At 58.2% G+C, this 12,668-nt stretch overlaps 1 protein-coding gene across 3 annotated transcripts in view; it reads left to right on the forward strand.

Annotated features, from left to right (window-relative positions):
* The first annotated feature begins 8,466 nt into the window (after window positions 1–8,466).
* BZRAP1 (benzodiazepine receptor (peripheral) associated protein 1) overlaps window positions 8,467–12,668 on the forward strand; it is a 27,707-nt gene continuing 23,505 nt past the window's right edge. For 2 of the 3 annotated variants that reach the window (XM_011979205.1, XM_011979206.1), the window contains exons 1-5: window positions 8,467–9,666; window positions 10,468–10,575; window positions 10,837–10,965; window positions 11,524–11,703; window positions 12,230–12,421. In XM_011979205.1, the coding sequence (XP_011834595.1) occupies window positions 9,334–9,666; window positions 10,468–10,575; window positions 10,837–10,965; window positions 11,524–11,703; window positions 12,230–12,421 (942 nt within the window). In that variant the 5' untranslated portion in view covers window positions 8,467–9,333. The remainder of the gene's footprint in view (window positions 9,667–10,467; window positions 10,576–10,836; window positions 10,966–11,523; window positions 11,704–12,229; window positions 12,422–12,668) is intronic. The other variant, XM_011979207.1, reaches the window with a different exon arrangement.

Here is a 12,668-nt window from a genome sequence, read left to right on the forward strand (position 1 = left end):
GAACACAGATACTGCTGCTTCCTCCTGCGAGGTCCCTGGCCTCCTATACTCTTGGGGACTTCCTAGAGCACAAACAGGTGTTTTGGTCAACTCCCCATTTTTATAGGTGAAGAAACAGGCTGGGTTTAGGGGTCGATTCAGTGACTGGCCCAGAATTGTACCACATATAATCACAGGGTGAGGACTAGACCCCTAGTTTCTTGACACTGAGTTTTATCCTCTGCTTGGTGATCCTGATGTTGGGATAGGGAGCTGGGCTGATCAGGGATTGTAGTGGGTTTCAGGCAGAAAACCAGCTCTTGGACCCCCTCCCCGCCCCCGCCACACGCACACAATTTATTTGCAGCAGTTGGAACTGGAGCAGGTGCAGCTATGCAAGTTAAAGCCGGCACCTGTGTGTGGAGAGTCCAGAGGGAGCTTTCTCTCATTTCTCCACTTGTGTCTCTAGGAGATCCCAGAGGAGAAAGCTTCTGGTTTCATGGCCACTCCCACAGCAATGGTCAGGGTAGCCTTCCTCACACCCACACCCCCTTTCCACCCAGCCCATCCTGCCTTTTCCCAGATGTTGTGGAAAGAACCCAACTTGGCCCTAACTTGTTTTCTGACCGCAGGCTGCTTTCTGCCTCTCTCTGGGCTTGCAGCTCTGTTTCCTGACTTGGGACCAGTTGCTGCCTAACCTTGCTGCTTAAAAGTCCTTGGATCTTATGATCCCAGGAGACCTGAGCCAGAACCCTGTCCCAGTGCAAAGTGACCTCCTAGTGTGGGCCACTGTGCACTGGAGCTGCCCCTTGCCAGACAGAGTAGAGCAGGAGAGTGTGAAATTAAACCTAGGGGAGTCTGGGCCGACCTGGTAGGAGCTGAGAGCCAGCCACCTTGTCCGCCCTCCTTGCCTGGAGGCCCTTCAGCACTCCTTGTGCTCCCAAGGCTCTGAGATGAGACAGAGATCTTCTGAGGTGCTGAGATGACCTCTGTAGGGGACATGGGCTGTCTTAGGTTCTTAAGGCACTTCCCTCTCTTGGCACCTGCTTCCCTTGGTTGCCCCTCCAGGGAGATGGGGAAGGGTCTCGACATTTGGGACTATTGACTCCAATTTGCTCTAGCCCCATTTTGCAATGCTAGGGGCTCAGTTTCCCTCCTTTGTGGCCAGGCCTGTCCCCAACCGTAGCTTACTGGAGGGCGGGCCTGCTCCGCCTTCTGGACTTCCTGTTTGTGAGTGGTTAAGTCTGTGGCTTCTCTCTTGTTGTCTCTTCACAAGGCAGGTTATCTGGGCTGCCATCTCCCACTGGCTGCTTGCCTGCCTGCCTGTGAGTGCGGGCCCCAGGCCCATGCAGATGGCGGGGAAGGGTTGGTTTTCTTTTCTGCCTTCACGTGTGGACAATGAGCTCGTGTCATTTCTTCCACCCTCTAGGCCTGTTCTCCTTACAGGCATTAGGCCTTCAAAAGACCATTTTCTCCCTGTTTCTCCTCCTTGCCCAATCTCTCCTTCTAAACCCTCTTCCACCTGTACTCACATTCTCCAGGAAGCCTTCTCTGATGGGACTCCTGTGACTCTAAGGTTGCCACTGCAGCATCCAACGTCCCAACCCCCTGGGCCCTGGCAACCCCCGCCTGGGATGGCCCTGTGCCTGTTGCTGTTACTCTGTTAAATATAGATGTGTGTGTCTACTTTACCCTCAGATTGGCTCACTGGAAGTAGGAGCCAAGTGTCCCCATCAGACCTGAAGCTCTGCCCCTGCTTTGGGTACAAGACACTCACTTGCACTGACACATACACTGTTACACACTGCCTGTCAGGCTGGGAGTGCCCAAGGATGGGTCCTGTGTCCTTTTCTCTGCTGGCTCACCTTTGCCTACCCACAGCCTCAGCTTGGCACACAGAGATGGTTGTCCCCGAGGTCAGTAAGGTGGGGGTGGGAGTGAGGGACCGTGAGCCTGGAGCCCTCCAGGATTCCAAGCTCAGATCCCTCTATCCTGGTGAAGGGCTGTTCCCACCTTGTTCCTGCCGCCCCCACCCCTACTTCCTCTGAGCAGGAATCTGTCAGAACCAGAGAGTGCCATGGGGGACTTTTGACAGCAAGTCCAAGTGAGCCGAGGTTGCCCAGTGACAGCCTACTTGAAACTGCACTGGCCGCCAAGTGGGCAGAGTCTGAAGTATCAACTTGAATTCCTCTCTCCTGCGCAAAGACGTCAAGGGTCTGGTTTTTCGCATCCTGGGGAACTCAGGCAACAGGTGGCTTTGGGGGCAGGAGTGGGAGCCAGGCCACTGTCACAGAGGTACCTATGTTCTGAATCCACCCCCAACTCCTTCCAGTCACCCTGCCGAGCACTGGCGCCAGAGTCCCAGGTGAGCCTCCCTGTGTCTCTTGGGGAGGAGGCAGGTGTGTCCAGGAGCGTGGATAGGCCTTCCTCTAGGTGTGTGTGCAGGCCTGCGGCGTGTGTCAACGACAGCGTGTCTGTGTCTGAACGTTTTGTGTTTCCACGCAGGCACTGGCTGCTCTTCCCTCAGGCACCTGCTGGTCAGTCACACAGGCCACGCATTTGGGTGGTGGCAGCCCACATCAGGCTTCCAGTCCAGCAGTCTTCTTCCACTCACAGGTGGATGGCCCATTCCTTGTATCAGGCATTCTCACAAAGTTTCTTATTGTCTCTGTATTCTTATTTTAGACTCTGCCCCTTCCCCTGTCCTTGATTTTGTCTCTGGCCCTGTCCCATTTCTTCTGGTTTGAGGCCCAGCAGAGCTAGGAGTCATCACTGGGCTGGGGAAAGTCCAGGTGCAGGGACCCCGAACCTCTCCTCATTCCATCCTTCTTCAGCCCCAGCCTCGGGATGGGAACCAGCAGAGGGCCCAGACTCTCCAGAAACCCCCTGACCCCAGAAGCGCCATCGACAGAGAAGCTGGGTCCTAAGCTCTCTTCTCAAAAAAAGAAAATAGATAAATAAAAATAAAAACTATTGGTGATCTTTGGGCATTGAGGTTGTACAGAGAAAATCAGCCTCTGTTGTCACAGGGCAGTAGGCATCAGGGACACCTCAGTCTGCTCAGGACAGGAGAAGGGCTAGATTGGAGACTGTTGGAGCAATGTGTGTCCCTGGGAACCTCAGATCTGACTTGCCGCAGGTCACAAGCTGAGAAGTCTATGGCATAGCTGGGTCCAGAAGCCGGGGGCCCTGGGTCCCATTCTGTGACTCTCTTTTGCGGGGACAGGACGCCTCTGAAGTGAGGGCTATGGAGGCATCAGAAGCAGGAGAAGGAGTAAGATGCTCTCAGGGGAGGAGCCCTGAAGAATGGGGGTCCAGGAACCCAGGTTACTGCACAACTTTGATATTCTTATCCTCTTATCGCCCGGGGCAGCTACTTCCCCTCCACCCAGGTCGGAGGCAGCGGTGGTCTCTTAAAGGAGTATCGCCTCATTTCTGGCCAGCTGGGCCTACAAGGCAACCCTCCTCACCACTTTCTCTTTAGACTCAAGGGGGTGAAAGGCCCTGTTTCCCCTTTCTCTGTCCCATTTTAGGGACCCGGGAGTGGGGCAACTTTCCAGGTTGAAGGACCCCCTTCCTGGAGGGAAGGATGTGGGGCTGTCTCCCTCCCCGCTGCCCCCATGCCAATTCTCTTCTAGGCCCTGAATCTGACAGCTCCCTAAGGTCTGTGTGGGCCTAAATGGAGGACCCAGAGAAGAGGTCCATGGCCTTCTGGGAAGGAGTCACTGGGTGGTTTTCTCTCTACTGCTCCTACCTCCCCAAACCCATTCCTCTTGCTTCCAGAACCAAGCCCATCGAGAGGCTTGGAGAATGCTGGGGGAAGATGGTGTGAGCCGGGCTCAGCCCACCCTGCCCCCTGCCCACCCCCACACCCTACTCCCCTCCCCCAGCCAGGGGCCCTGGGCTGGGCAGCTTCCTGCCTTCCCCATGGGGAAATCGGGGGTGGCATGCAGGTGGGTGGGCCCCATGCCCACATCCGGTGGCCGCCAGAACCTTCCCTCGAGCCTCTTTCCCTCCAGTCCTCCAAGCCCCCTTCTGTCCCCGTAGCACCTGTGCCCCACCTTAGGACCTGGTCCTCACCCAGCTCTGCCCTGCTCTCTTGTCCTCACAGGCCCCAAGGAGAGCATGAACACCTAGCCTAGTGTCATCAGGCCCACTGGGCCTGAGAGTGCCCCCCGCACTGTGCCCTGCAGGCTGAGGCTGCAGGAGGGGTGCCTTTGCGGGGTGCTGAAAACAACAGCCTCCATGGAGGGTGTGCTGGCCCCAGTGCCCTTCATGCATCGGCACCTCCGCGGCCCCATGGGAGCACACGCAGAGCAGCCAGGGTTTGGCCTGAGTGTTGGGAAGGGAAGGGAGTTTTCTGGGCTGGGGTCAGCAGCGGTGAGGCTCAGAGAGAAGGTCCTTTTCTTGTGCTGGAATTCTGGACTCCCTGTTTTGGGCACTCACTGAGAGCCCTGTCGAGGAGCCCTGTTCTTCTGGGGACACCCTCAATGCCCTGAGTCAGTCCCAGGCTCTTGAGCCATCCCTTGGAGCTGGTGCCATGGGGGGAAGGGCAGCTGGGGCCGGAAGCCACCTGCCCAGGGCATGAGAGAGGGTCCCCAGCCCTCCCGCGGGCCCACCCTCTGTTTCCTGTCAGTCTGTCCTCCCCAGGGAGGGAGGGAGGGCGCTCATCCCCTGCGGGCGGGGGCGGGGCGGGCTCTGAGACCGTTGGGCGCCCTGAGATCTGGCCCACGTGGCCTCGGGGTTATAAGCCCTGCCCTCCCTGAAGGGAACCCCACTTCGGAGCCTGGAGCACAGGGCGAGCCCTCCTCTGCTCTGCAGCCTCAGGTAAGGACCCGGACCTTCACTGCTGCCCCAACTGGAGCTCCTCAGCTCGGGGCCTGTAGGGGCTTGGGCTGCTGGTCTGGGTGGAGGCGCAATGGGGGTGTCGAGGAGCTTGGGTGGGAACCCCATGCAGGAAGCTCAGGGCAAAGCGCCTTGAAACCTTCTCTAGTGAAGGAAGGTAAAATGGCTCCTGGACCCCAGTGGGGGAAAGAGGTGTCCAAGGAGGAGGGCTGGAGAGTAGGGTGGGGATGGCAGAGGGCGGGCAGAGACTGAGAAGTGAGACCGTGTCTCAAGGGGCACCAAGCTCTTCCTCCGCCCAACATGGCCACCATTTTTGTTGGGATAGCCTTGGGCTCCTGGCAGGGGAACAGCAGGGCAGTGAGGGGTTCAGGACTTTGGGTTGGTGGGGAGCTGAGAATCAAGGCCCTGAGGAGTCAGGACTTTGGGGCTGGTGGAGAGGCTGAGGACTGAGGCCCTGGGGGGTCAGGACCTTGGGCTGCTATGGAGGTCGGGACTCAGGCCCTGGGGGGGTCAGGACCTTGGACTGGTGGGGAGGCTGGGAATTGAGGCCCTGGTGTGTTCAAGACCTTGGGCTGGTGGGAAGGCCAGGGCCTGAGGCCCTGGGGGGTCAGGACCCTGGGCTGGTGGGGAGGCTGGGGACTTAGGCCCTGGGGGGTCAGGACCTTGGGCTGGAGGGGAGGGCGGAGGGTGGGGACTAAGGCTCTGGGCAGTCAGGACCTGAGGGTTGGGGTAGGCTGGAGGCCAAGACCTTGGCGGGGGAGCTGTGGCTGCCACGTTTGGACGCTGGAGGGTGGGTGGCATGGCTGGGAGCAGCCAGTCAAGGGGTCACAGAACTGGAGGTGAGTCCTCCAGAGGCCCTGGTCTCTACCTGAGTGTCCCTAAAACTGGGGGGATGGGGTGGAGCCTTTAGGGGGAAGGGAAGAGGGAACCAAAGAGGAAGTGGGGGAGGGAGGTAGAGGAGGCAAGTCTGGCGCCATGCTGAGTCACCGCCCACAGGCCCAGTAGGGGCCCTGGCAGGGTTGGGGTGATCTTAGGAAGCCACGAGGAGGGCTGGGGGGCTCTTGGAGCAGAAGTGAGGAGGCCCGGGCGGCCTGAAGAGTACACGCCGACGGACAGACAGACAGTGCAGTCACCCATAAAGTAGAAAGCACTACTAACAGCACTGGAGGGTGTAGTGTTTCCTACTTTATGGATGAGTGTACTGTGGGCTTCGGAGATCACGCCACCGCCGCCGCCCGCTGCCCGCCACCATCTTCCTCGGCGCTCGGGGACCTCTTGTGACAGGTGAGCACCTCACAGCCCCTCCCTACTCTGCCCAGATGCCTGAAATACCTCCATGGCTCTCCCGCCCTTCCTGGTTCCGGACAGCTGGGGAAAGGCCACAGCCGCTCCTCTGCTGCCCTGCAGTCTTTGGGGGCGGGGAGGGCTGGACGTGTGGAACCCTGATGCAGCCGCAGCCACAAGGACGAGGAAGGGGTGGGAAGGGAGGGTACATGGAGGGGAATGGGTGGTGGTGCCAGGGACCCAATGCTAATAAAGACTGGACTGTGCTTCTCTTTTGTCTGAGACTCTGTTGCTGGGGTGGGGAGCTGAATGCGGGCGGCAGGCACACAGACAGTATGGACACACTGAAGGGCTGAGAGGGAGAACCTCTGTCACTCCTCTGAGAGATATGGATTTGGCCCTGCCTGTGAGATTAGAAGAGGGCTCTGGGCCTGGCCAGGCCACAGCTGGAGGAGAGAAGGGCCTGGGCTATCTGCAGAAAGGGGCAGGGATGTAAGGCATCCTCTCACCTTCTACCCTAGCTCTGGCCCTATCCTGCCCCCCACTCACTCTCTACACGCCCAAACTGAAAGCTGCCTACATCCAGTTGTAATCTAAGAAAGTCTAGGGGGTCCTAGTCCTATAAAAATTGGGCAAAATCGACTGTGGCACATACACAGCATCTTAGACAAGGGCGCAGACACTCATATACAAAGCACACACTGAGACGCAAATGCATTTACACATAGAGGCCTCATGCAGGGTGCCACTAACACACACACAGACACATGTGACATGACTGGTATGACACACAGGGATTACACACACCCAGGGCACATACATATTCAGTAGTACACACATGCAATGATAGAAACATAGGACGTGTCTTACACATAGAAGAGCACACACATACAGTGACATTCGCATAATAAACACAGTGGCTCCATACACATACATAGAGACACGTTCATAGACCATGATAAATACAGAATACATAAATAGATACATGGTGAGATATATATATATATATACACAAATCAAACCAAGTCATTATGCATATTTACGTGACTATATGAGCATATCATATATTGTGTAATCAATTACTATATTGTGCCATATAGTAGCATCCATATCTATATATATCATGATGTGTTGCAATTTATAAACTCACGCAATGATTGCCTCCCATGCACATAACATAGACACAGTAGCAAACAGACATAGATGCAATGACACAGAAACATACAAATACACCCAATGTGTTTTTCTTGTTTTATTATGTGACCCATAGACACATAATAGCACACACATATACACACAATGGCCCCTTCACATATGCAGAAATACAGATATGTCTATTCTCTAAATGCATACTATACACATGCATGTGCATAACGGCATGCATATATACTCTGACCTAAACATCAGCAACACATCATGCAGTGGCGTGCGTGTCGACCTACACACTGCTTTAGGGAAGTGAATATGTCCACTCCTCCCCATGCTCCCGCTACCTCCAGCTCCATTGGCTCTTGCCTGGGTGGAGCCCACAGTCAGTCAGGGTTCAGTATCACTGCTGCTATTCTGTGGGGGTGCCACACGAGGGCCCCCGACCGTGGCTGAAACTGGCTTGTCTAATGAGTCCCGGGTTCAGAGGGGAGAGGGGCTGCCTCTCGGGGCTTCTTCCAACACCCCTGTCTCTGGGGACTCTGTCTAGACCCCTGCCCCTGGATATAGACTGACTCCTGGCTGGGGGGATTCTCACGTCGTTGTCCCCCAAATTATTTTTTCATAGCAACAAGGTCTAAGGCTACACAGAAGGTGAACTTCCAGGCAACTCAGGGCAAAGCCAACCCAACAGGCCATGTGGGATTCCCTGGTGGCCTGGGACAGTCAGGTTGCCCACCAAGTGCAATCTGCCAGGAGGAAGCGGAAGCAATTCTCTCCGTCTATTTCTACCTGTCTCTTTGCTTGTCTTCCTGGTTTCTTTCTCTTGGTTTCTCTCTCTCTCTTTGTTTCATCTCAAGTCCCATCTTTTCTAGTTCTGCCCTTCTCTGTGGCTGGATCTCTGTCATACCCTCCCCCGTTCTGTCTCACCCGATGTGGGGAGGACCATCTGCACCCCGCTCGACTCTGTACTCCGGAAGGTGTGAAAATGTGTGAAGATGAGGGTGGGAGGCCACATGTGGGAGCCCTGGGCTGACATCCCGTGAGAAACCTGCTCTTCCTTCTGTCCCCCGACCCTGTCAGCCGGTTCAACCCACCAGTCCAGCGCCATCACCATGGAAACCAGCAGCCGACTTCCTATTGGTGGGTGGGAGGGGAGGAGGAGGAGGAGGGGAAGGCTGGTTCTCCCCGGCTCGCCCCCCCCAGTTCTGAGGCTCAACCCTCCTCGGAGCCCACCATCTCGAGGCTCCCGGACGGTAAGGGACCCCTGCAGTCCCCAGAGCTGAGGCCAGCAGGGGCTGAGACTATGAGGCAAGCAGCCCATCGACCCAGACCTCCTTAGGACCAGCCCAGTCACCCAGCAAGCGAGAGAGCAGCAGCGGAGAGCAGAGCCGGAGATAAAGGACCACAGCGGACCACTGGGGATCACCCCCAGCAGCTCCTGAAGACCCTGGCCAGGCTGAGGGGTTGCGACGGAAGGCCAGACCCACAGACACTGACAGACACACAACGACAACGATGCACACAGCTGCACGACACTGACACACTCAGATACAACCAGTGACAGCATCACATACTGCCACAGCCCTGCAATACAGACACCCACACACACACAGAAACAACTGGCAACTCTGAAATGGGCAGACAGTGACACACAGCACCACCCCCCTCAACACACAGAAGTGGGGGCACCCATCTTCCCAACACACGAGACAACATTGACCTGCACGGACAGACCTGGAGACACACACACGCACCCTCACCCAGGCGCAGCTGTCGGTGGCCTCTGCACATCCTCCCCACCCCCACGGGGACACCCTCGCTCCTCCACACACTCGCGCACACACACAGAGCCACCAGCAAACATAGCTCACATACCCCTGGCTCCAGCTCCGGCAGCCCTGGCGCCTTCTGCAGCCTCCTTTGTAGGTGGGGAAGAGCTCAGCCAACCCTGGATGGAGTGTTGGTGAAGCAAGAGCTCAGAGGGGAGCGGGGCTGGCCTGGCATGACCCTCGCCAGTCCCCCCACCTGGCTGGGTGATGTCCCCTGGCCCAGGTTCTGGGGACCCTTGGCAGTACCATGGAGCAACTGACAACCCTCCCACGGCCTGGGGACCCTGGAGCCATGGAGCCATGGGCACTGCCCACCTGGCAGAGCTGGACTCCAGGTCGAGGGGGTGAACCTGGCGATGCAGCCCCAAGTGTCGCTGATACTCCTCCAGCAGCTCTGCAGCTTCCAGAACTGAGGTCTGAGGAGAGTTCCGAGCCCAAAGGAGCCAGGAGCTCTGGGCCTATTGGGGGCACTGACCCTGAAGAAGCAGAGGCTTGTCTGCCCAGCCTGGGCCAGCAAGCATCGAGCTCTGGACCTGCCTGCCAGAGGCCAGAGGATGAGGAAGTAGAGGCTTTCCCGAAGGTAAGGGATCTGTGGATGGCTGGGGTCTGCAAGATGGGGTCTCTCACCGTGTCCTCCAGCCTGGCCAGGAGGTGAGGCGAGGTGTGCATCCCTACTGCCCACCTCTCCTCTCTTGGCCTGTCTGTGGGTCTGTCTCTGTGGCTATCTGTCCTCTCTTCATCGAGCAGGAATCTCAGGGGCTCCATTTCTTTCGTCATTTGCCTGTCCTTCTGACCCTCTTTGCCTGTCTGTCTAGATCTGGCCCTGCTGCTGCCCCGTCCCTCTCTGTGCCTCCCCCTGACAGTGTGTCTGTCTGTCTGTGTCTCTTCCTCCATGAGTTTGTCTGTCCTTGGGGGCTGGGGGGTACAGGGTGAGTGTGGAGGGGCACGGAGAATCAGTGCAGAGGAAGTAGAATGAAGGGAGGGGGCTTGGTGCTGGGCTGAGCCAGGGTTGGGGTGGGTGTGAGCAGGCTCCTGTAGAAGAGGGAAGGAACAGGACTTTGGGGGAGGGCAGGGGAGTCTGGAGGGATGGGAGTGGGAGCTCTAGCTGGCACGTCCCTGGAGGAGAAGATGGGCAGGAGTGGGACGAAAAAGGGAGGAGCAGGAGGGTGCCAGGGTTGGGGGCGCCTATGTGGACAGGAAGGACTGGACAGTTCCTTCTCCTAGGCCTCCTCTGCTCCTCTCTGAAGACCTGGGATGTGGGGCAAAACCGTTTCATCTCCACGTCTCCTTGGACCATGGATGGGGGATGCTTCCACATGGAAGGTTCTGGCTGGGTGACGTGGGTTTCTGAGGTGCTGTCCTTGGTCCTTTCCCATGCCAGGCCAAGCTGAATATGGGCTTTGGGGACAGGCCCAATCTGGAGCTGCTGAGGGCCCTGGGGGAGCTGCGGCAGCGCTGTGCCATCCTTAAGGAGGAAAACCAGATGCTGGTGAGGCTTGGAGACTGGGGTGCTGCATTCTGGTTGGAGCCAGGCCCTCTGCCTCAGTGTCCTCCTCACCCCATGAACATCTCTCCAAGTGGGGGCTCCATGGAGGTGACAAAATGCTGAGACCTAGAGAGGGTGAACCCCTGCCTAAAGTTGCCAAGGACCCCACTGTGAGCCTAGGGCTCTAACCCAAGACCTGGGTCATTAGGACTGGGTCTGTGGGGTGCTCCCTACATGCCCCAATTCTGCCTGACCCCTTGTCAGAGGAAGAGCAGCTTCCCTGAGACGGAAGAGAAGGTGCGGAGGCTGAAGAGGAAGAACGCCGAGCTGGCGGTCATTGCCAAGCGCCTGGAGGAGAGGGCCCGAAAGCTGCAGGAAACGAACCTGAGGGTGGTGAGGACAGGAGGCTGCTGGGCGGAGGCTGGGCGACCAAGGAAGAGGGGAGCCAGGGCTGGGCTTGAGGGCTGTCTGAAGCTTGGGAGTCACAGACTCAGCACCTAGGAAAGCAAGAATCTAAGGGATAAGGTGCAGGAAGGGCAGAGGCTGGCCAGGCAAGGAGGCCAAAGGTTTCTGGAGCTGTAGTGGGGAGGTTCCTGAGCAGGCAGGGAGCAGGGTTCTGGATTACCATGTGCTGGTGCTGGCGGCAGCTCCTGCTGAGCTCATCTCAGGGTATAGAGCTGGAGTGGGGGCAGGGATGAGACCCGTCACAGTGGCAGCCCCAAATTAGCAGCATCCTTTGATCCTAAACTCAGATGTAGAGTTAATCCTTTTGGACTGCTGGGATGGGGTAGAGTGAGGCTGCTGGCTTTCTGAGACCCCAGTCAAGGTGGAAGCAGGTGGCCACCCCCCTAGGCTTTCATGCTAACTCCTCCTTTGGGAGGAAGGAGATGAAGAGTGGGAGAAGTGCCCCAGCCCTCAGGTGACCACTGGCCTTACCCCTCCTCTGGCTAGGTGAGTGCCCCCTTGCCCCGGCCGGGGGCCAGCTTGGAGTTGTGTCGGAAGGCCCTAGCCCGCCAGCGAGCCCGGGACCTCAGTGAGACAGCCAGTGCACTGCTGGCCAAGGACAAGCAGATTGCTGCCTTGCAGCGGGAGTGCAGGGAGCTGCAGGCCAGGCTCACCCTGGTGGGCAAGGTGCGAGGAGGCCCTGGTCACCTCTTCCAGCTCAGCCCTGTACAGGGCTATCTGCCTGTTGTGGGATGCGGACAAGATGTTAATGAGATGCAAATGAAACGGGAGGGTGGAGGTTGCTGGGAGTAGGTTCCCCTGGCAACGGCCCAGGTGGGAGAGGGGAGAAGGGGGTGGAGCCATGACTCCCAGACCTGGGCATTTCTGTGCTCCAGGCTTGAGGCTGTGTGTCAGTGGGTCTGGCTGTATGCATCCACACATCCCCTGTAAATGTTCACAAGGCATTTAGCACAGTGCTGGGCACATTGAGAGCATCCAAGAAATAAGTTACTCAGAATGTCCGCACAGGGGCTCGCGGGAGCATGTGGCCACACACGCATGCACATGTAACCAGGCATGTACGCTTGTGAGGGTGTGCACACTCCCGCGCATTGGAGTCCCTCTAGCAAGGCAAAGGGCTCTCCAGGGGATGGCATGGGGCGGGCAAGGGTTAGGCCTGACTCCCCTCCCTGTCCCTGTCCCCCAACCTCAGGAGGGTCCCCAGTGGCTCCACGTGCGGGACTTCGATCGGTTGCTGCGCGAGTCCCAGCGGGAGGTGCTGCGGCTGCAGAGGCAGATCGCGCTGCGCAACCAGCGGGAGACGCCCCCGCGCCCGCCGTCCCGGCCCCCGGGCCCTGCTCTCCCGGCCAGAGCAGAGGCGCCGGCTCCCGGGGCCCCGGGAGAGGTGAGCGCCGGCGCAAGGGCAGGTGTGTGGGTGCGTGCAGATGGCGGCGGGGAGCGACCACTGGGATCTCCCCTGCACCGTGCTCAGAACCCCAAGGACCCAGTGGTGGTGTGCGCACTCCCAGGGACTGGGGAGCTTTCCCGTCCTGGTCAGGGTCCACCTCCAAGCCTCCCGCGCTCGTACCTGAGCCGTGCCCTCCCCTGGGGGCTCCAGGGTTCCGCCCTCCATAGGCCTGCGCCCAGCGGGG

This window comes from Mandrillus leucophaeus, unplaced genomic scaffold, assembly GCF_000951045.1.
Source record: "Mandrillus leucophaeus isolate KB7577 unplaced genomic scaffold, Mleu.le_1.0 Scaffold20, whole genome shotgun sequence".
Classification (NCBI taxonomy): domain Eukaryota; kingdom Metazoa; phylum Chordata; class Mammalia; order Primates; family Cercopithecidae; genus Mandrillus; species Mandrillus leucophaeus.